This window comes from Argentina silus, assembly GCF_951799395.1.
Source record: "Argentina silus genome assembly, chromosome: 4".
NCBI classification, from domain to species: domain Eukaryota; kingdom Metazoa; phylum Chordata; class Actinopteri; order Argentiniformes; family Argentinidae; genus Argentina; species Argentina silus.
The window spans coordinates 4,232,745-4,254,173 of NC_139658.1; the positions used below are offsets into that span (position 1 = coordinate 4,232,745).

The following is a 21,429-nucleotide window of genomic DNA, read 5'->3' on the forward strand; positions in this document are numbered from 1 at the left end:
ACATCCTGGTCCAGTGGTGTATCCTTGCTAAGCTTGACTCAAGCCTGTGTACTGTTGCTCATTCAGTTCCAGACTTACACTCAGTTGGTCAACGTTATCATCTCTCGATCTCGCTCTCTGGCACGGTAAAGTTGAATAACTATTTGTTCATCTCGATGCAAATAACTTGTTTGTGTTAGTAAATATCACTAACTAACTAAGTACACAAGACTACAATAAAAAATGTCTCTTTTACAATTCAATAATTTTAACATACATTGTGCAATGGTTCACTAGGTTCAGGCATTGGGCATTCTCTGGTGTTTTGGATGCAATTCACAATGAATTCAAGTGATACAGCAAAACAAAAGTGGCTGGAAATGGGTTTCTTTGGTTTTCCTAAAAAGCATTAAGTTAAGTGCAAATCCAGCACATACATTGCCATTGCCACTTGAAGAATAGTGGTAGCTGCATCATGTTATGGGTATGCTTGTCACTCTCAAAACAAGTGTGGTCTGTTGAAGTGTCCACCAGATCACTTTGCCTTTCATCTGAGAACTGGGATGGCCAATGTAGTCGGACCCCAGATCTTCTTCCGTGGCAAGATGTGAGTAGAGGGAGAGACCTACTGTAACTGCCAGTGACAAGCAAAAGTGGCTGGAAATGGGTTTCTTTGGTTTTACTAAAAAGCATTAAGTTAAGTGCAAATCCAACACAAATCCATTTGCCGCTTGAAGAATAGTGGTAGCTGCTTCATGTTATGCGTATGCTTGTCACTGGCAGGGACTGGGTAGTGCCAGGATCAAAAACATTTTAATTTCCATCCTGTATAACCGGTCAAAATCGCTTGATCTGCATGTGAAATTCCAAACTATGACACATGGCAAGTAACGCCTATTATTGTTCCAACATGCCCAACAAGTTCTACTTCACTGATTGGCATTTGCACACTTTTTCATTTCACTGTATACTTGTGTGTACATGACACACAAAATAATTTTGATGTAAAAAAGTGTAAAATGACATGTAATTCCACCAATACGTACATTTTAAATCTCAAAAATACTTTTTCAAAATTGTATACACTTCCTGTTTGGTAATGTGTGCTTATTTCAGCAAAATAATCAACTCTATCAATAAAATCAAATGACCCGAGTACATTTCCACACCGTGACTGTCACGGTAGGTTTAGAGTTGACCACCAGTGGCTCTATTCACCTTAGCCAAAGCTGATGGTAACCAGGCAAACCCCAAAAATGCAGAGTCAGAGGCAGTTGAGGGAGGTCCAAGGCTTTTACTCGGAAACTTAGGGATCTTTACAATACACGGCAAAACTGTCTCAGGCATAAACATTCAAAACTCAGCAAGGAGGCACTGCTAACAGAGGTCTTAAAATACTACAACTAATAAGGGCTAATGACTAAAACACAGGTGAGAAACATAAACACAAAACACAATCACTCCTGTCATTAGTTCCAGGTGAGTCCCTCGGGCAGGAAGGACCAAATATGGGCATCTCCTGGTTACTTCCTCTTGGTCCCCCTGGAAGTGCTCTCTGTCGCCATCTACTGGTTGGACAGCCTCGTGACAGTGACAGATCATCATATACCCTTTCACATGTAAAAAGGGAGGCAACATTGTGCCATGTGGCATGTCATTTGGGTAGTGTTTAATCATACAGTCCTACTTCAACTTCTGTAGTATTACCTAGTATTACATGATTTGCTGAAAAGCAGACCTATTGATATTCAACAACATTGGTACATTGTAGATGTTATAGTGGGACTTGTTTTATAATGATATAGTGGGGCTTGTAGGCCATCATACTGTAGCTATGGATTTACCAATGTATAATCACATTTCTTAGTAATTACTAGGTGACACTGAAAGTTAAAGAATAAAGTCCATATCAAAGTATATCAATATGAATTCCACCTGAACATGAATACACCTAGAATTTGATTGATAATATTTTGCATAATCTACATTTTACCCACAGTAAATTCAGTTTAGAGAGTTCTCACAGGAATACAACATTGAGATGAGGTTTAAAGGTAAGATGACATTTTATGATCTATTAGAGGGATACGCAATTGTTGTTTTTTGCGTAAAAAATAAATAAATAGGATATACTGTAAATTACAATTCAACTGATCACAGGAAAATAACCAATTATTGAATGAATTCTACCCAATATAGAATCACAAGACTACCACTACTACTACTCCAATTTTACTCTCTACATTTGTTGTTAATGTTACACCACATGTCCCAATGGCAGATGCTGTGTATCCAGGGTTGCTGTTGACCACACTTCTCCTCCTGGGCTGCATTGTGTGGAAGCCTTCCAGGATGCCGCAACAAATCAGACAAATCATCCTGCCACCAAAGAATTTGGGTATTTCTTTTTGCTGTATCATTTTAATATCTTTTAGGTTTCTTAAAGGAAGAGAACATCTCAAACAGTACTATGATTACATTAGATTAGATAGAGATTCAAGATTCAAGATTCTTTATTTGTCACGTGCATACAAGTACACAGTGAAATGCAAAAGTGACAATACAATAAGTTTTAAAATAGAATAAAATAAAATAAAATAGAAGTACTAAAAAATATACAGTATGAACAGTATAAACAGTATAAACAATATGAACAGTATAAGCAGTATAAGCAATATAAACAGCAGATGGATGATTATGTGTGTGCATATGTGTTATGATGTCAGTGAGTGTGTGAGTGACTTGAGGGGGGCACTGGTGGGGTCATCGTTGATGATCCTGATGGCGTGGGGGAAGAAACTCAGTCTTAGTCTCTCTGTTCTTGCTGCCTGACAGCGAAGGCGTTTGCCTGACCGCAGCAGCTGGAACTGCTAAGGGTCCTTCATTATCCTGTAGGCTCTGGTCCTACACCTCCTGGTGTACAGGACATGGAGACGGGGGGTTGGAGCTCCCATGGTGTTTTCTGCCAGGCGTACCACCCTTTGCAGAGCTCGCCTCTCCTGGGCCGTGCTGTTACCGTACCAGACGGTGATGTTGCCAGCCAGGATGCTCTCCACAGCTCCAGAGTAGAAGGACTGAAGGATCCTCCGGGAGACTTTGAATTTCCTCAGCTGCCTGAGATGGAACAGGCGTTGCCTTGCCTTTCCCACCAGTGAACTGATGTGGGTAGTCCAGGTCAGGTCTTCTGTGATGTGGACTCCCAGGTATTTAAAACTGCTCACCCTGTCCACAGCAGTCCCACGATGTCAAGTGGCGTGTAGGTCCTTGGATGTTGTACTCTCCTGAAGTCTACAATCAGCTCCTTAGTCTTGGAGACATTCAGGATGAGGCTATTCTCCTGAGTGACAGGTCCGCCACCTCGTCCAGATAGGCTTCCTCATTGTTTTCTGAGATCAGCCCCACCACAACTGTGTCGTCTGCAAACTTGATGATGGAGTTGTCGCTAGTGTACAGGGAGTAGAGGAGGGGGCTAAGGACGCAGCCCCGGGGGGACCCTGTGCTCAGGATGAGTGTGCTGGAGGTGTGTCTACCCACCCTGACCACCTGTGGCCTGGCCGTCAGGAAATCCAGGATCCAGGCACACAGGGGAATGTTCAGTCCTAAACCAATAGTCTTTTTGTCTATAAACACAGACAATTGCTTTGCATCAAACACGCATTAGAAACAGAGGACACATCAGTGCAAATGTAACGGGTGGGTGGGTAAGTTCAGGACAGTTGGGAAAAACTGTATGATGGTTAATTAACCGTGAACCTTACTATCTTGTTTAGAAGCCAGACATGAGCTCTCTCAAAACAAGTGTGGTCTGTTGAAGTGTCCACCAGATCACTTTGCCTTTCATCTGAGAACTGGGATGGCCAATGTAGTCGGACCCCAGATCTGCTTCCGTGGAAAGATGTGAGTAGAGGGAGAGACCTACTGTAACAACCAGTCAGTCAGTCAAAAAACTTTCTCAGGGAATGACACTTTCTCAGTTTGTAAAAAATAAGTGAGTGGGGCACACAACCACTAGATGGCAGTGTAATCTCACTCTGTGTGTCAGTGTTGTGCAGGAAGTTGACAGACACATGAATGTCTTAGGATAAATCCCAATAGTTAACAGCCTCCTCTATTTGTCTCCAGCCACTCATGACCAAAGGTACAAAGCATTAGAATGAGATTATATTACTATAAGGCCTTTCATTCACACAGTACAAGGTTATGAAGGGACCAAGACAAGGGAGCAAAAGCATTATGACAAGTAAATCTATTGTGTATACTGTAGAATATGCATTTGTGTGTCACTGAGTAACATTTTACCTGTAATTCTCCATAGGATTATGAGTCATGTTCACAACAACATTTACACTGGATTGAATATCGTTCTTGTTAATGGTAAGTGAAGAAAATGTATGAAACCTGAATTTGGAACTCATTGTATGGGAGTTGAAGGAATGTATAAGCATTGCAGTATCCAAACTTGTAGAGACTATTTCACCAGGCTATTTGCCATGTAATTTGTCCTAAAATGTATGTTAGTAACATAAGTTGAACCACAGGTTTACATACAGTGAACTGCAGATCACAGATTTATTCCAGCTCATCGGCTGTTATCGACTGTGTTTTAAGGTGAAAGCGGCGAGATAGAAAAGATGGATTCCTTTAACATGTACTTTGAAAGTAAGTCCCTTCTGTCTCAAGTTTGTGCTAAAACTTTAATTCATCATGTAATGATAACCCGTAGTGGGTGGGTACTGTATTCATTGACCCATACTAATCTGTATTCAGAGGTGGACCGCCTGCTGTTTTTCCTGAAGGAGATCAAAACTAGTACAATCGTTCTATTGGCCTCCTTCGATGACCCAGCAACAACGTACGGTATACCGTCACCACTAAGGGGAAAATAAAAAGATGATTTATTGATTCGACGTTATCATATATCATTCAAATGGAAAACACAGCTATAATAAGACTATTCAGCTAGTAGCTAACTATTTCATTCTCTAATTTAAAATAGAAACATTGACCGTATATTGATGATATCATCAGATATTCCTGCTATGTATAGAAAAGTATTGTGCAAAATAATCAATTGCCGTGTCTCTCAAAGTGACATAGCTGCCTTTCGTACATCATACCACACTTTAGAAAAAAGCCACATTAATGGCATTGAACCCTGGTACAGCTTTGATCCCTAGTCTTGATTGTTGTCTTACTTGTACAGGATGACAGAACAAATCAGGGAGGTGTTTGCCAGCCTGGGCAGCTCTGCGGTACAGTCCCTGATGTTCAGGGATGGTTGGGTCTTCGTAGGGAGTGGTGGCATAAAAGGACAGAGTCCCTTTGAGAAGGTACAGTAAAGTAAATACTAAAATACGATGGGAACTATTCAATCAAACCTTGTGGCACCCAATTTGCTTCCGCTAAAGAGCGCTGTGCATTATACGTTTTAGTGGGCACGGTCGCTAAATTGGTAACTTCATTCCACAAAGTTTCAGTTAGTGTATATGGGTGGCGTATATGGGTGGCGATAATTGACTGTGACAATGAAGATGTCCATTGTCCTGGCCAATCAGGAGTTCAGTGCAAATGTTGGAATGGATAATCATTATTTTTTTGGACAAATAAAATGATAATACAGTTGTTAGCAACTAATTGTAGGTGGAGGCAACTAATTTAACCATGAGCTGAAGACATAATCTAAGCACTCAACATGCCAACATTGGCGCGCCAAATTCAACCTGCTGCAAATCTTTCAGTGGTGATGCAGTGTGGGGGGTGGACTTACATAGGCCTATTGTATGCTAGTTTATATTATGCTCCCCTCCAAATATTACCATGGATTGAAGAAGTGGACAACTTTCAGAATGATTCTAACAACTATTTGTTTAGTTTCATGCATAAAGGCTCTCCAAGCGTATTTTCTATGAAGCAGGTATAGGCTATGCACATTTCCCTATAATCTACAGTATACAATGTTTAAGATATTCTCCTATTTAATTTCATATCCTATCAAAGACATGCATGATTCTATGACTGAATTAGTAATTGGCACAGACAGTGGAGGCAATCGATGTATGCAACCTTTTAACATATGAATATAGTTTACAGATTGTATTAATGCGAGAATATACATTAGGCCTACTTCCACATATTTATAGAGGATGTACCCTACTTCCACATATTTATAGGGATTATCCCAGACAGGCGAAACTGCTGTGCCCCTTATATTCGCCTACTGGTAATTATTGAAGGTGGAACGTCATACAGTACAGTAGGTGTTTGCCAACTCCCCTTGACAAGTCCACCAACACTCCTATATTGGTGCAAAGTTTGTGTTGTTCGGGGCAGACCCACTTTGTGGTGATATCAAATTTACAAAACGGTCTTCGCACATGATTTTAGTGGTGCACAGCGCTATTTAGCGAAAGCAAATTGAGGCCTTGTATACTGGCTTCCAAAACCAAAATGTTCCTCTGCAGTTTACATTGTTAACACTGTAAAAGGTTCCTTGCATTTTGTGTCAATGATTCCTATGCTCTAGTACTTGTTTGTTTGTATTTGTATGTCACCCATCTCATCCCTATACTGTAGGTGGCAAAGAACAATGTTACGACAAATGTTTACGATGGCTGGCCAGGAGCAACTGAAGTAGGTGGTTGCATTCCCAGAGTTAGGGTTGGAAATCCAAAGAAAGGACACACAGATTCAACAGCAGTGTAGAGATGTGATTCAGAATGATATAACTCTGATGATGCTGTTTGTTTGTATTTTTATTTTTCGACATTAGAAAAAAAAAAGAAGAGTTTTCGACCATTTTGAAAATGTTGCACTGTAATTGCTGAACAAATGTACAGATGTGATTGTTTGAAATAAGTGATGATTCATCTTCATGAATTCCAAGCCTTGCAGTTAGTGCAGAAAGTAAGAGAAGTGATGACATAACACCTGTTTTAGCCTTGTTACACTGGCTTCCAGTAGATTTTAGAATTGATTTTAAGATTATATTGATAACTTATAAAGCAAGACATGGTTTAGCCCCAGTATACATTGCAGCCATTCTAACACCATATGAACAGAAGCGCAGCCATAGACCTTCAGGCAAGCCTGTACTGACTGTTCCAAAGTCTAGACAGACAAATAAAGGTGACCAGGCTTTTGCCATTAGGGCCCCTAGACTTTGGAATGGCCTGCTTGAAGACCTAAAGCTGGCAAACTATGTGTCTTCTTTTAAATCTCTCTTTAATATCTCTTTATTTTAATGTTGAGCCTGATTCTGAATGATATCTATTGTTTGAATGTGGCTTTCTTTCTGTTTGGAATTTTACTTATGCTAATGTATTTCTATAATCTCTTCTATTGTTTAGCACTTTGTAACCTTGTTTAGAAAGGTGCTATACAAATAAAGATATTGTTATTGTTATTATTATTATTATTATTATTATTATTATTGTGTGAACTGTAGGAGTGAATCAAAGCCAGAGCTGCTCTGCACTCTCCAGAGCTACCCGTCTGTGATGTCATAAGTCTGCCCTGATCTGTGGCAGCTGCTCCTACAGTAGTGGCCAGATTCCCAGACAGGGAAGGGGACCAGCCTCCAAACCTAGGGCTGCATTCCATTACAAAAACGTGTCCCCTTTTCTCTGCCCTCATTCAATCCCCTTTGCTGATCATCCGTGAATGCATAGATTTCGGCCATTTTGCTTTCACCAATTCAATCCACTCAGGATCCAAGAGGAGTGAACTACTAAGACAGGAGGAAACTTTCTGGAATGAAGTGCAGCCCTAATGTCACAGAGCCACACACACATAATAACACACACACACACACACACACACACTCACAAAGAACACAGTGGTGTCCAGCTCTTGGTAGCCATGGTGGCGACTGGTGACACAGTGGTAGAGTCAGCCATGACTAGAGCAGAGCCAGTCCCGCAGTGTGCTCTCTGCTGGCCTTCCTGCTCTGTCACCACCAATTAGCATAATCCCCCCTACTGTCCTTAAGTCCACTAAGAGTAGGGAGTCAGCGAGCAACAGGTGGCTGAGGAGGGTTTGCTCTTATAGCTGTGCTCAGATAGGTAGTTTCCCTTCTCACACATACAGACACACTTACTTGCTTATGGTAGTCCATCGTATCCAATGAGGACTTCCACTTCTGTCTCTATCTCTGTCTCACTCTCCCTCACTTGAAACAATCTGCTTGACTCGTGACCTTATCCTCGCTGAGGTTCCTTGAGTTGACGTTATGGCTCGTCCTCTCCCACTATCCTGGACTGCCGGTTTCGAGGACCCTACTATTTGAGCTATCCTTGTTGGAGGTCTGGACTGTAGGATAGTACTGTACCCCTGGCTGTTGTTGTCAGGGTGCCAGAGGAGAGAGTGAGGAGGTTCTTCTCTCCCGACTGTCTGTCTACCCCCCTCCCTGGTGCAGGCAGGCAGGCAGGGTGGACAGAGCAGTGCTGAGCAGAGAGAGAACCCAGCCGTGGAGGAGTGGAGGGATAAGAGGAACAGAGAGATAGAGGGAAAACTCAGGAGTGTGGGACCCAGCGGAGCCACACCTGACCAGGCATACGGAACAGGCAGACCTGCCTAAACACTAAGAAGCATGGGGGCATCTTATGGAAAGAAAGTAAGTGGGTATCAGATTCTAGATAGATAGATACTTTACTGTCCTCAGAATACTATAGACAACATACAGTAAAAGTAACACAGTACAGAGACTGGACAATAGTACATGAGAAGAATACTGTACTGTTGTCATGTAAACTCCTGTGCTGTTGTCAGTACTGGAGGGGCTGTTGTTGTTGAATGTGTTACTGTACATCATTATGTTATTGTGCATATACTGTACATATATATGTTACTTTTACTCATACTGCACTGTACCAATATGTGATGTTTAGTTTACACATTTACAATACTGATTTTCCTATTGTCGATGAAGAGAAAGGGAAGCCACATGTGTGGGTTTGTCTGCTGAAATTGTACCAAAACAAAAAACTGTGCTACCTAGTCATTTGCTAAGCAACTACTCAGCTTGTTATTTGAGCCATAGAGTTGAAGAACAGCTTAGACAGCTCCCCTTGTTATGGTGAAAGGATGAACATTTCTATGTTGAGTATATTAAATGATTGAGGACTTTAGGGCGAGATATCAACATTTCATCACAGTCATCCCTGGTCTTGACACAGGTTTCAAGTGGGGAAAAGTCCCTCTCAGCCTTGACCTTTGTCATAACAGGCTGGAGTTGCAGGATTATCAACCTTGACCATTCCATTGTTTCACATCACACATACATTTGACAATGTCACCTTCCTTAATGCTGGGATATAAAGGCATGCATAGAGAATATAAATTCCACAAATACTCTAGAAGTTTCTTATTAACCAGTGAAACTCATTGTTGGCCATTGAGCAAGCAGACTACATCCAATAGGGTTCCCCGGCCGTGCAGCCGCATTCACAAATATTTGAGCTATGGGGTGGGACGAGCCGGTTGTGAGGGTGTGGACCAGGGTGTGTTTCCATTGAATTGGCAGCGAATGACAGCTGACAGCTGGGTTCCCAGAGGGAAACTGGAGTATTATGGACTGCGTGCAAGTGTCTTCTCGTCACCTGTGGGGGTTATGTCATATCTCAGGGTAATTTATGAGTAAGATTAATGGGATATGTCTGATTCATACAGTATCTATTTCTGTGCTATAAATGACTTAGGGGTCAACAGGTGCAACTGTGAGTAGAGAAGTAAACAGTGGAAGCCATAGGAACATCGCCTACATTGGCTTCATTCTGTGGGGTAGAGGAAGTCATCAGAAACAAGAATATTGTAGATTCCATTAAGACCTGCATCAGACATGAGGTGCTGTCCTCTTATGGGTCAAGAATGAGAGCAGTTCCATTCAACTTGGTTTTATTTGAATAGCAATGTTTACCAATGTGCCATTGTTACAGAGCAATGGAGAAAGCACACCCACATAAACCATATTCAAATAGATACTGTGATACTATGATTAGGTCCTATATCATAGGAATAAAATAGCTAGAACATAACATGCATCTCTCCCAAGAGAGGCCTGCTTCACTGTAACATCAATGGCGTACTTACTTCAGCAATGAAATGGACTTCACCATTTTGGCTCAAACTGACCCAGCATGACACCATTTTCCCGACTGAGGAATCATTAGAGTGTCACTAGAGGATAGAGGGGGAGAAGGAAAGAGCGTGGTTGTGGAAGGAGGGAGAGAGGGGAAAAGAGGGAGTGCAGTACTGGAGTGCTGGAAATGTCACAGCACAACCAGGCTGTAATTTCATCCCCTTTGCCAGTTTCCGGGCCCCGCTTGGCACCTCCTGAATGCCCAGTCCGGACCTCACAGCGCCGGTACCAGCCCTCCAAGCACAACACTTCCTTTCAGTGGCACAGAGACTCTGGAGGGGGACGGAGGAAGAAACTATTTGGCCGTAGTTTCCACTCTTCTTGTGTTGCTGGAGCCTGTGGGTGTTTGGGTGCTAATGAAACAGACGTCAAGTTGTTGCAAACAGTAGCCCCGCAATTCGACTTGCTCCGACCGAACCTCAAACTTGTGACCTTTGGCTTTCCAACACACGTGACATTCTCCTCAAATACCTGATGTAAACCAGCTACGCTATCGAAAAGCTAGCAATTTGACAGCGCGGGTGGCGGTATTTGAACTTGAGGAGTGAGTTTTACCAACTCAACTCGGTTACACGAAGGCCATAATGTTGGCCATCTCTACAAATAACGATGTTAGTAGTGACTCATCCAAAACCAATCATACTCGCCCTGCATCAAAGGGAGGTAAAATCATGCTCTGATTAATTTTCAAAACAATTTCCATGATTACATAATACCCAGTTCTAGGCCACATTAGACCACTCATGGTTCATTAGACAACGAACCTGGACATGTGATTCATTCCTAACCCTATTTTGACCTCTCCCCCCTGTTGGATAGGTAGGCCCTTATTCTTTAATTAAGGGAAAGAGACTCTCAAAGAGAAACAAAGAGACTCTCTCTTACATGCTTTAGAAACTGTTTTCTGTAAGCCATACTGTAAAAACTCCTCTAACATACTGAGGTTAACAGATTGATATATCATCAGGAGGAAAACATTAATGTAACGCAAGGGGGAAGTGATAGATGTAACACTGTGGTGTTTGATTTAGCTGCATCCATAGTGAGAGAGCAGTATCCAGTCCCAGAATGGTTATTATGACTCTCAGTCTCTACATTAATAGGACTTCTTCTTGCTGGTGCGATTGCCCTACTAGTATCTGGGACATCAAGTGGAGTTAAGGCAGTCCTGTGCCAAAGACCCACTGAGGCAGATTAAGTCAATCAGAGAAAATCCTCTGCCCAAATTACGCAACAGACAGGCTAAAAATACTGACTAGCTCCTAGAAAGAAATTAACTATGAAGTAACTGGTGTTGAAGAGTTGGGCCAGCAGGTTTTCCCCTAAAAGAAAATGTTATTTAACACAAGCCATGTTACAAGTTGTTACAATTTCAAAATCACACAGAAAAAGATTTTGGGAAGCATTTTCATGACTACCACACCTTTTTTTGATAGTCAACATGTCCAAGTCACGTCCTGAGGCGTGATTAACACCTGCCCGCAAAAAGTGCAAATGGTCCATTTGCACTCCTCATTTCTATTTCTACTCTATACTGGGGTGGGGATCAAACCAGCGACTTACCGATTTCTGGCCAGCCTCTCTACCCTCTAGGCTACCTGCCGCCCCGACATAGACAGACAGGCAGACAATAACAGTTATTTGCATGATCAAAGCGATTATATGTGAATAGAAGCATGCACAGCGTACAGACACGTACCCTTCAATACACCTGTATGTCGAAACGCGGGCTTATTGCATTTCTTTTACTCAAGCCACAACATATAATAATAATAAAGGTTATTTATATAGCACCTTTCAAAACAGTGTTACAAAGTGCTTTACAAATGTGCAGATAAAACAGATGTGCAGATAAAAACAAAAATATAAGTAGGAAAACAAGGTAAAACACAACACATAAAAAACAATAAGGGCTAGTCTATAAAAATATGTTTTAAGAAGAGATTTCAAAGAAAATACAGATCTTGCTAGCATAATATTCTCAGGCATAGTCTAGGGGCTTCAGTCTAGACTCTGGAACGGCCAGAAGGACCCTACCTGAGGGTCTTAGGTTGGGCTGAGGCTCATATGGGATTAAAATGTCAGAAATATAGTCTCAGCTGAGCCTTAAAAGTTATCAGTAAAATCTTAAAATCAATTCTAAAACTAACAGGTAACCAATGTAGGGAGGCTAAAATTGGGGTGATGTGGTCTCTTTTCCTTGTTCTGGTTAAAAGCCTAGCTGCTGCATTTAGGACTATCTGTGGTTGTTTGTTTTGATTTGCTTCTCGAATTTGAGGTCAGCTTAAAAAATCACCCCTAGGTTTCGATCTGAAGATTTGATGTTGGCAGACAGCCAGCCAAGACTGTCCTGTATTGCTTGGGCCAAATATGACTACCTCAGATTTACTGTCATTCAATTGTAAAAAGTTCTGGGACATCCAACATCTTATATCTTAGTTACATAGTTTTACTCTCAGTCTATTAGACCTTATTTTTCTCGTCCTGTGTGTGTATGTATGTTACAGTAGCCTATGTTTGTCTGATTGACAATTAGGGCACGAGATCCAGGGAGACGGACAAATTTGCCCTGATTACAGATATTTGGAACACTTTTGTGTGTAACTCGATTGCTTGTTATAACCCAGGAGACAACACCAAGATTTGTTTTGAATGTGGTTTGCATGGTGGAGCATAAGAGCCGACGGATTTGTCTGTGGACTTTACTGACACATTTGCATAAAGGCGCTTAGCCCCTAACAGAAGAAGCGATTTTGTGTCCACTTTAACCAAAAATATTACCTTAGCAAATGATGTACAGACGTACTGTATAGACCTTCTTGCATATACTGTATCTATAATTCTATTTTGTTATGTGTCATTATTGCTTCAGATTTCTGTTTTACTTGTTATCAAGCATTGGCGCTTCACATTTGATTCTTAAGTCCTGACTAAACACAACCAGCATTATGTTTTGCATGGTATTTATCTAATTTAATGATTACACTGTTACACTAACATCAACAAATGGATGTCCGGACTTCACTCTGGGTACTTTTGTTAGCAATGAGGGCCCGGGGCTTCTAGTGTTAACAATTTGTTGAAAATATACGCAAATATTATCTCTTTTTTTTATACATCTGAGTATCAGGGGCAGACAACTAACAACTCCCTTTATGCAGTTGCATAATTGTTTAATTAGAGTTTAAGACAGCATCATCATAGCAAATCAATGCAGCCATTTAGAACAATCTTCTATTCAACTGTCTGGCTCATCAAAATGGGCTTTTTAATCGCTATTGTCAGTGGACACCCACACAGTGGCTAAATTAGAGAGAGAGATAGAGAAAGAGAGACTGGAGGATGGTGGGGTTGATGCTAGCACAGGTCGGTCTGGAGTCTGTTTATCTGTTCGGAAAGTTCTAGGTCATGGTCAATCAACAGTGCCAACAGTGCTAAGAGAAAGCATTCTGAAGCCTTAAACACTTGGCAGTCAATAACCAATTCAACCAGAATACACTGGGGCAAAATAGAAAACATTGAGAAAATATTTTGAAAAGTTCTCAACACTTTTCAAATAAGTTATGACTCTCAGTCATAGGCAGGACTGTCCTCCTAGCAGTGGCTTCAATGTAATTTCAAATCACAATGGCAAATGACATAGCAGAGCACAAACTTGAGAAGGTGATTCTCAAGTTTAAAGTTAAATATAAACCACAGACTACCTATCCTTTTGCAAATGCTTTCCTAAAGATTCCTTACATATCAATAGGTGCGCTAGGACTACTCCCATTCTGGTTCTGAGGGTGTGTGTGTGTGTGTGTGTGTGTGTGTGTGTGTGTGTGTGTGTGTGTGTGTGTGTGTGTGTGTGTTTGTGTGTGAATAAGTTATGTATGTACTTGTGAGCATACAGTACCTGTGTGCGTACATACGTGTGTGTGCATGTTCACTTGTGTGTAGGAAATGTACAATATCCAGCCCCATTGATGTACAGTATTGGCAGAGTTGAGTGTGTTCTCTGTGAAGAGTTGTGTGAGGAGGGAGGAAAGGGTTCAGAGCACCCCAGACACACAGCTTGCCCTCCCAGTGTCGATACTACTTCATTAAACAGGAGGAATTCAGGACCAGTACCAGTGAGCTAGAGATGTCTGTAGGTAATGGTTTTAGATAAGCCTAAAACAATCTGTGTGTGCATCTGAGTGAACATATTTCCTTTTAAGGTCATTTAGAACAAGGAATGTGTAGAATACAGTGCCTGTAGCCTCTAGCAGGAACTGTACAGTTAAGTGAAGCAGCGCTTGGGTATAGGTGTAAGTATGTCTTTGTTATGGGTCTCTGTACATGAGTAGTATTTGAATGGAGGGATTGAACTCTGCCCTTAGAGCCCTGAAGTTTAGCCTGCTGCCTTTGATCCATGTTGAGCTGTAACCAACCCGGGGCATCTAATCACAACTGTCACCAGTGACTCCCTAACACTCACGCACACATGCACGCACTCTCTCTCTCTCTCTCTCTCTCTCTCTCTCTCACACACACACACACACACACACACACACACACACACACACACAGACGAGAAGTGACGCAGAGCAGAGTGTGATTGAAAACAAAAACGATACTCTCAAACAATGAGACTCATAAATGCTCACAGTGCTTATCAAAAAGAGAAAAAACAGAGAAAACTAAACTGTGTAGCTTAAGTCTCCCTATCTGAGAATGACTGGGCTGGACTGCTTGTACTGTACAGTATCTGTTCTTTTTCTCTGGGCATTTTAAAGCTGCATGTAGGGTAAAAATGTGCTGGAACAAAGGCTCCACTGACAGGGTCTTTAATCATCCATAATGACTATAGAAGACTAACATTGTCCATCCCCATCTGTTTTTGCAACAGACAAAATGGAATATTCCTGAATGTTTTCATATAAACAGTAAAAAATAAGCTATGCTACTGATAAAGACATCTTTAAAGTGAGAACATCAAAATGACTATCAGTGTGTCCTCGAGAATATTAGAGTCATTTCAAAATGTGAAATATGCACTTGAAGCATCATGAGGGAAAGAGGTAAAGCACCATGTCTACATTATGGCAATAATGACACTACAACAACCTCACCCCACTCCTACTTATCCTCCTTTTTTGCCACTGTGATGTCAGCCAAGATAGAAAAGCTTGTGCAACAAAAGTATGTGCAACAATAGTATTGTATAAACATGTCTTACAATCCCATTTAGGCTAAGCACCCACAGTGTATCGAACTGCAGGCGCATGCCACTGAAATAGAAACATATTGTCAATCAGGAAAGACAGGAAATTCAAAATGAGCACCACCACCCAAACTGTAATTTCACCTACGCATTAACAAGGTTTTCCAGCACACAGCTTTGATACCTGCTATAGGTAGTGCTGTATGTTGGTCTACTGTACTACAAACAACATGTACTCACCACTGGGCAGGTTGCTTTGGATTCAAAGCTTCTCTGAAACTGCCTAATTCATACTCTTCAGAGTGTCATAATACAAACCCATAGTGGTCAGGCTGCATACTGTACAGAAGAATATGCAGGTCAGTGTTCCATGGAATAGTCCTGTTGTGCCCCACCTAACACCTATCAGTCCTAAAAGTCAACCTGGATGCTGATTTGGGGGCTTCTGCACCCCTGCTTTAGATAGAAGGCTGAGGGAACTACTGGGCAGGTTGCTTAGGATTCAAAGCTTCTCTCAAACTGCCTTATTCATATATACAAAAAGCTGAGGGAACACTGGTGCAGGTATATGTTTGGTGGTTTACACACATCATTTATTTGTATATAATAGAATTTAAGCCTATCCATATTCTAAATGTAATACGACCAGACTTATTGTGAAACAGACACACATATAAACACTGCTTACACAGGCCTTTTTAGCCTATTTGACACAGAAGTATATCCAAATATTTACAGACCATGTTTCTTCTTTGTTACACAATGATTGATAAAACAGGTAAAAGAAACCTTTACATGATATATTGATAATTATGGTAATCTTTGTGGTAGTGAGCTTGATATCACACACAATTTTTACAGACAGGAACACATATTTAAAGCCTCTATAACCTTATACTGTCATAAAGGCATGTGACTGTACCCAAAACATGACCACATAACACTGAACAATGACAGGAAATGGATCCTGTGCTACATGGACCGAGTGCAATTTACAGTGTATTGGACTGTATTGCATTGTCTGTTTTCTATTTATTGCAGTTATTCATAGCTTTGAATCCTAAGCAACCTGCCCAGTGGTGAGCACATGTTGTTTGAAGTACAGTCGACCAACATACAGCACTATAGCAGGTATAGCAGGTATATAACAGGTATACATGCAGCACTATAGGAGGAAAACCTTGTTAGTGCATAATTTCCTGACTTTTAAGGCTTTTGACAAAGTAATCATAGTTTTTGGCAATTAATTTAAATGATATGTCTGAGTACAAAACATACTTATCACAAAGAACTAAATGTCTGACTCAGCAGCAGCAGCACCAGGATATGGACAGGCTTGGTCTGTCACCTTCCGTCTGTGTGCCTCATCTTAATCCTACTCCTACGAGGCCTGCTCTCAGTGCAGTCAGACTATGAAACGGTACTTTAACTAGACCCTGTCCTGTGTCCTCCTTCTCCCTCTGGTATTTTATCTCACATCTTAGTGTGACAGTGCATGGCCTTTAACAGAACAGTTACAGCAGCTTTTGATTATTTTAGTAGTCCTCTGTGAAGAGGGAGTCTCTATGTCACAGACTAGCTCTTAATCTAAAGGTTTCCTGGGCCACACTCTGTTGACATCCTTTTTATTGTATTTTATTTCAGCAGGGGGTAGTTACAGGTCCCTCCTCTAGATGGCAGAATCAACACACTTCACTGCCTGATTAGTCAAAATATACAATCTGGAGTCTAAACCAGTAACCGTTCTTACATGTTGTCTTGTTGTAGAAGAACCACATCTATTGACTGAGAAATCTAATAGGGAACTTAAATGGTAACATTTACAGTAAAATCATCATCAGAATTCATCAAATGTTTTACTGCAGTAGACTACAATAATTGTTAACAGATAACTGTCATCATTAAGATCGTTGTAGATAAATAGGTAATTTGCTGATTCTGAAGACAGAATTTCATAAATATAAACATTATCTATATACAATATATACAGTGCCCTGCGTAAGTAATGGGACAGTGAAGCATTTTTTTCTTATTTTGGCTCTACACAAAAGCTTTAAAGTCAAACAAGGTTAAAGTACAGATTCTCAGCATTTATTTGATGGTATTTGTGTACATATTGGTTTCACCATTCAGAAATTACAACACTTTTTATGCATAGTCCCCCTATTTTAGGGTACCCAAAAGTAATGGGACAATTGGCGTGGTAGGTGTTTCTGGTAAGTCAAGTGTGTTTCATCACATCATTTGTGCAGGCATAAGAAAGCTGTAAATGTGTAGTATTGATTCTAGGCTTTGGATTTGCCTTTGGAGTAAATTTGATATCTATTAATATTAGCATACAGTTCATACAGCAGATGCTGTATGATCTACAGGCTGATTTATGATATAGGCCTAGTAGTCACGGTTTCTGAGCATGAGCAGCTCTGTTGAACAGTTGTCTGGCAAAAACACTTAGAGGAAATAGCCCTAACAACACTGCACAATGAATAAATAGGTAGAGTACAGAATCACAATTATTATACAAGAGACAGCCAGAGAGTGAGAAAAAGAGAGTGTGTGTGTGTGTGATGTGTACAGTATGTGTGAATGTGTGTGTGTGGGTGTGTGAGGCACGTGTGCGAGCCATGCCTGCGAGCATCTGAGTGTGTGTATGTGTCTTCCAGACAGTTTGTAAAATCTTGTGTCCTGCCTTGGTACATGAGTTTTCCTTCCTCCAGGGGAGTGGAGCATGCCTGGTTAGCTATAACCATCTGTCATAGAGTCTGCCTTGGTGGGTTCAAAGAGACCAGGAGAGCTGAGACACAAATAAACAGGTCTGAGGGTGGACATGTCCCCTAAACGCAGGTCTGGGATCAGCCTCACCGACCCCAAATCCTAACTCCAACCATCAGGAAGCAAACAGCCACACTGACTACAGATCAGTGCCAAGGGGCATTTTGTCGTACACTAATGAAGGGTTAGTGACCAGCATGATGTCTCTATACGATTCAGAGGGACAATAAAAAACAAACTCCTTCAAGTTAGGAACACAGTGTACAATGTACATTATATACTTCAATGAGCCACAAGAACAGATTGTGTAAGCACAACAAATTGAGGACAGACTATTCATATTTCTATTCAAGGATGAAATTACCAATATTGATACAGCATCTTACCAATATTGAGTAACAAACACTTACCGGTATTCAAAGGGCACAATGCAAACATTAGCATTACTTTGCACAATGATGTTATCTCTGCTGTGCCTGTGTAGATTACCAAGCCTTCTCTCTGGTACTCGACATCCAGTCACTGTATGGATATGCTAGAATGGACAAAAGGGGTTCTGCTATCAGAACTAGTGAGCCAAGAACATGACCTATCTATTAATCATTGTGGCGCAGGACATGGGGTCACAGCTATGTTTAAGATTAGGGAAAGGACTAAGGTTGCAGTTCATGGATAAGCAAGGCATTTACAACTAGTAAGCATCAAACAGTATGTTCTTTCCATAGCCAGTGACAATAACCCTGCTCTCCCTTCACAGCCTGTCTTAACCACCTATGCCCTTTAAGTACCCTGAGAGTCCTGAGGTCTGAAACCAGAGCATCAGATCACCAGACCAGGGTCCAAATCAATTTTCTGAGGAAAAAAAAAAGAAACCACACCTTGACACTTATGATGAGGTGCATTGTTGCTGTGGCAGCAGCGGAGGGGCACAGAGGCACTTTCTTAGCGTAGTTAATAAAACATGAGCGAAATCAAACACAGCTCTGATTGGAGAGGTCAAATGACCACTGGTTGTAATGAGATATCAGGGGGCCAAAAGGCAGATTGGTTCAGCTTGATAAACAATAGGACATTCTGAACATGGTCAGCCTTTCCAGTTTTTCCAGACTGGTTACCGTAGGCCATGTTGTTGGGGTTTGATTGTCCAGCAAGATGTGAACCTATTAAAACTGTTAAACATAATGTGATTATATGTTTACCTCAATGAGACTAACCTGGATAAACAAAGGTGACAAATCACAACAAAATCAGGCTTGAAAATGGGAAAATTAGGAGGATGACAATACTAGTTTAGAGATTAATTTAAAGCTCCTAGATGTTATGATACAGTGACTCGATATCAATGAGAGAGGGGACTTATGTTATGCAGTGGGGCTGTAAATATGGATGGACTTTTGTTCCCTGCTAAGCTCATTTCAAACTTGACTCCAATGTTATTAGCACAGGCTTTGCCTCTTATATCCTCTTAGTGAGTCCCTGGTAATCATAATACTGCTTAGAGTGGCTCCACTGTATATCAAAGCAAGGCGAGAAAGCTATTTGTAAAGCTTAAAGGGACACTTCACTATTTTGGTTTTACCTCATAGTCATTATCTCGAGCACCATACCAGTGTCTATGTATGTGTGTGAAAACTAGGATTGTGTACATTCTATAATCAAAAGGTAAGAGAAAAGGTCCTAAAGAAATTACCCCCTATGATGTCAGTATGTTTTTGACTACAGAACGTAGAAAATCACTGTCTTCACTTATGTAGACACTGGTATGCTGTTGAAGATAATGAATATGAGGTATAAAAAAAAGTGTTCCTTTAAACATACAGAGAGTAACTAACCCTAACCCTAACGCTAACCCTAAAAACACAGCAAAAATGCTAACGCTTGAACTTCACAATTGGGCTCGCGCCATCAGTAATTATCAAGGCTTGTGACATGGTACATAATGATCAACAGACATATATTTTCCATATGAGGTCATGTATTATTCATGTTTCTCACTTAGAGCATATTCATAGAACATTTTGGGAATTTGGGAGTACATGAGGAACACCCTGTCCCAACACGCTTACAGAGGCAAATTTAGGAGAAAAAGATCATTCATTAGAAGGCCACCCTCCCCAACCCTCCCTTTCCAAGATCCCTCCCGCTTCACACACACACACACACACACACACACACACACACACACACACACACACACACACACACACACACACACACACACACACACACACACACACACACACACACACACACACACACACACAAGCAAGTGAAGTAACACAGCAAAATATCCTTTTCCTCACAAACAATCTCCCTTGTCTCCCCCTCCCTCTCCCACTGCACCCCACTCAGAGTAAGGTGGTGGGTGGGTGGTGGTGGGGGGGGACTCTAGACAGTAAGGGCCTTGTCACCACACCAAGCCTGAGCAGGCCTCTCCTAGCAACCGAGGACGGCAACACAATATCCTTTCACACAGCCGAGAGGGTGACCAAAAGGCCCTCCTTTGAATGGAGCTCACCCCTGTGAAGGGACTGTGGCTGCAAGACCTCAGTATGGAAGAGTAGATCTCGGGGGGCCAGCCAGAGAGAGAGGGTAGGGATGAGGAGAGGAGGGATGTTGGGAGAGGGGATGGAAGGATGAGTGAGGGAAGGAAGAAGAGGAGGGGAGGGATGAAGGGGGAGGAAGAACAGGAGGGGGAGGAAGAACAGGAGAGGGAAGAAGAAGGATAGGGAGGAGGAAAGGAGGGATAGAGGAGGAAAAAGAGAGGAGAATGAGAGAGGGGAACAAGGGGCACCGAAGCCAGAAATGTTTAATGTCTGCTGTCACTGTGAGGCCGTGGCCTTCATCTGTTTATGGCCCCTGGACCGGTAATGTCAATTTAAAATCAATGAGGAGACTCTAACAACATCAGGAGCATGATGGGCGGATATGAGCAATGGGAATAACCAGTGTCTGATGTTCTGTCTGAACTGATCTCTCTCTCTCTTCATCTCCCCCCTACCTCGCTCTGTCCCTCCTCCCTTCTTTTTCTCTCTCATCCTTCTCCCTCCATCACTCTCTTTCTCTCTCCATCCCTCTCTTCCTCTCCCACTCACTCCCTCTCTCCTTCTGCAGAAGGCATACAACATCAACCAGCAGCAGCAGCAGCAACAGAAGTGTGTGAAAAACGGGAAGCACGTGAATGGCACAGGTAAGTCTGGCCCTATCAAGTTGCCATCTCACAGAACAACATACCTTGGACACAGCTACTGTACTGCCAAGCACATCTGAATTACAATCCTACCCTCTCTGTGTACACACAGACCTATTCCCTCCTCTCCACTCACCGTGATCCTGTGTGCATGGCGGAACTACTTCC

General features: G+C 41.7%; 1 protein-coding gene across 1 annotated transcript; it reads left to right on the top strand.

Moving 5' to 3' along the window:
• Positions 1-20: 20 nt before the first annotated feature.
• LOC310803315 (protein FAM3C-like) lies at positions 21-7,381 on the top strand. Its single transcript, XM_083668046.1, has 9 exons — positions 21-125; positions 1,979-2,033; positions 2,261-2,377; positions 3,750-3,876; positions 4,295-4,353; positions 4,588-4,638; positions 4,747-4,831; positions 5,183-5,309; positions 6,553-7,381. The coding sequence occupies exons 2-9, from the start codon at positions 2,021-2,023 to the stop codon at positions 6,679-6,681; spliced, it is 708 nt and encodes a 235-aa protein (XP_083524172.1). The 5' UTR covers positions 21-125; positions 1,979-2,020; the 3' UTR covers positions 6,682-7,381.
• Positions 7,382-21,429: the final 14,048 nt, after the last annotated feature.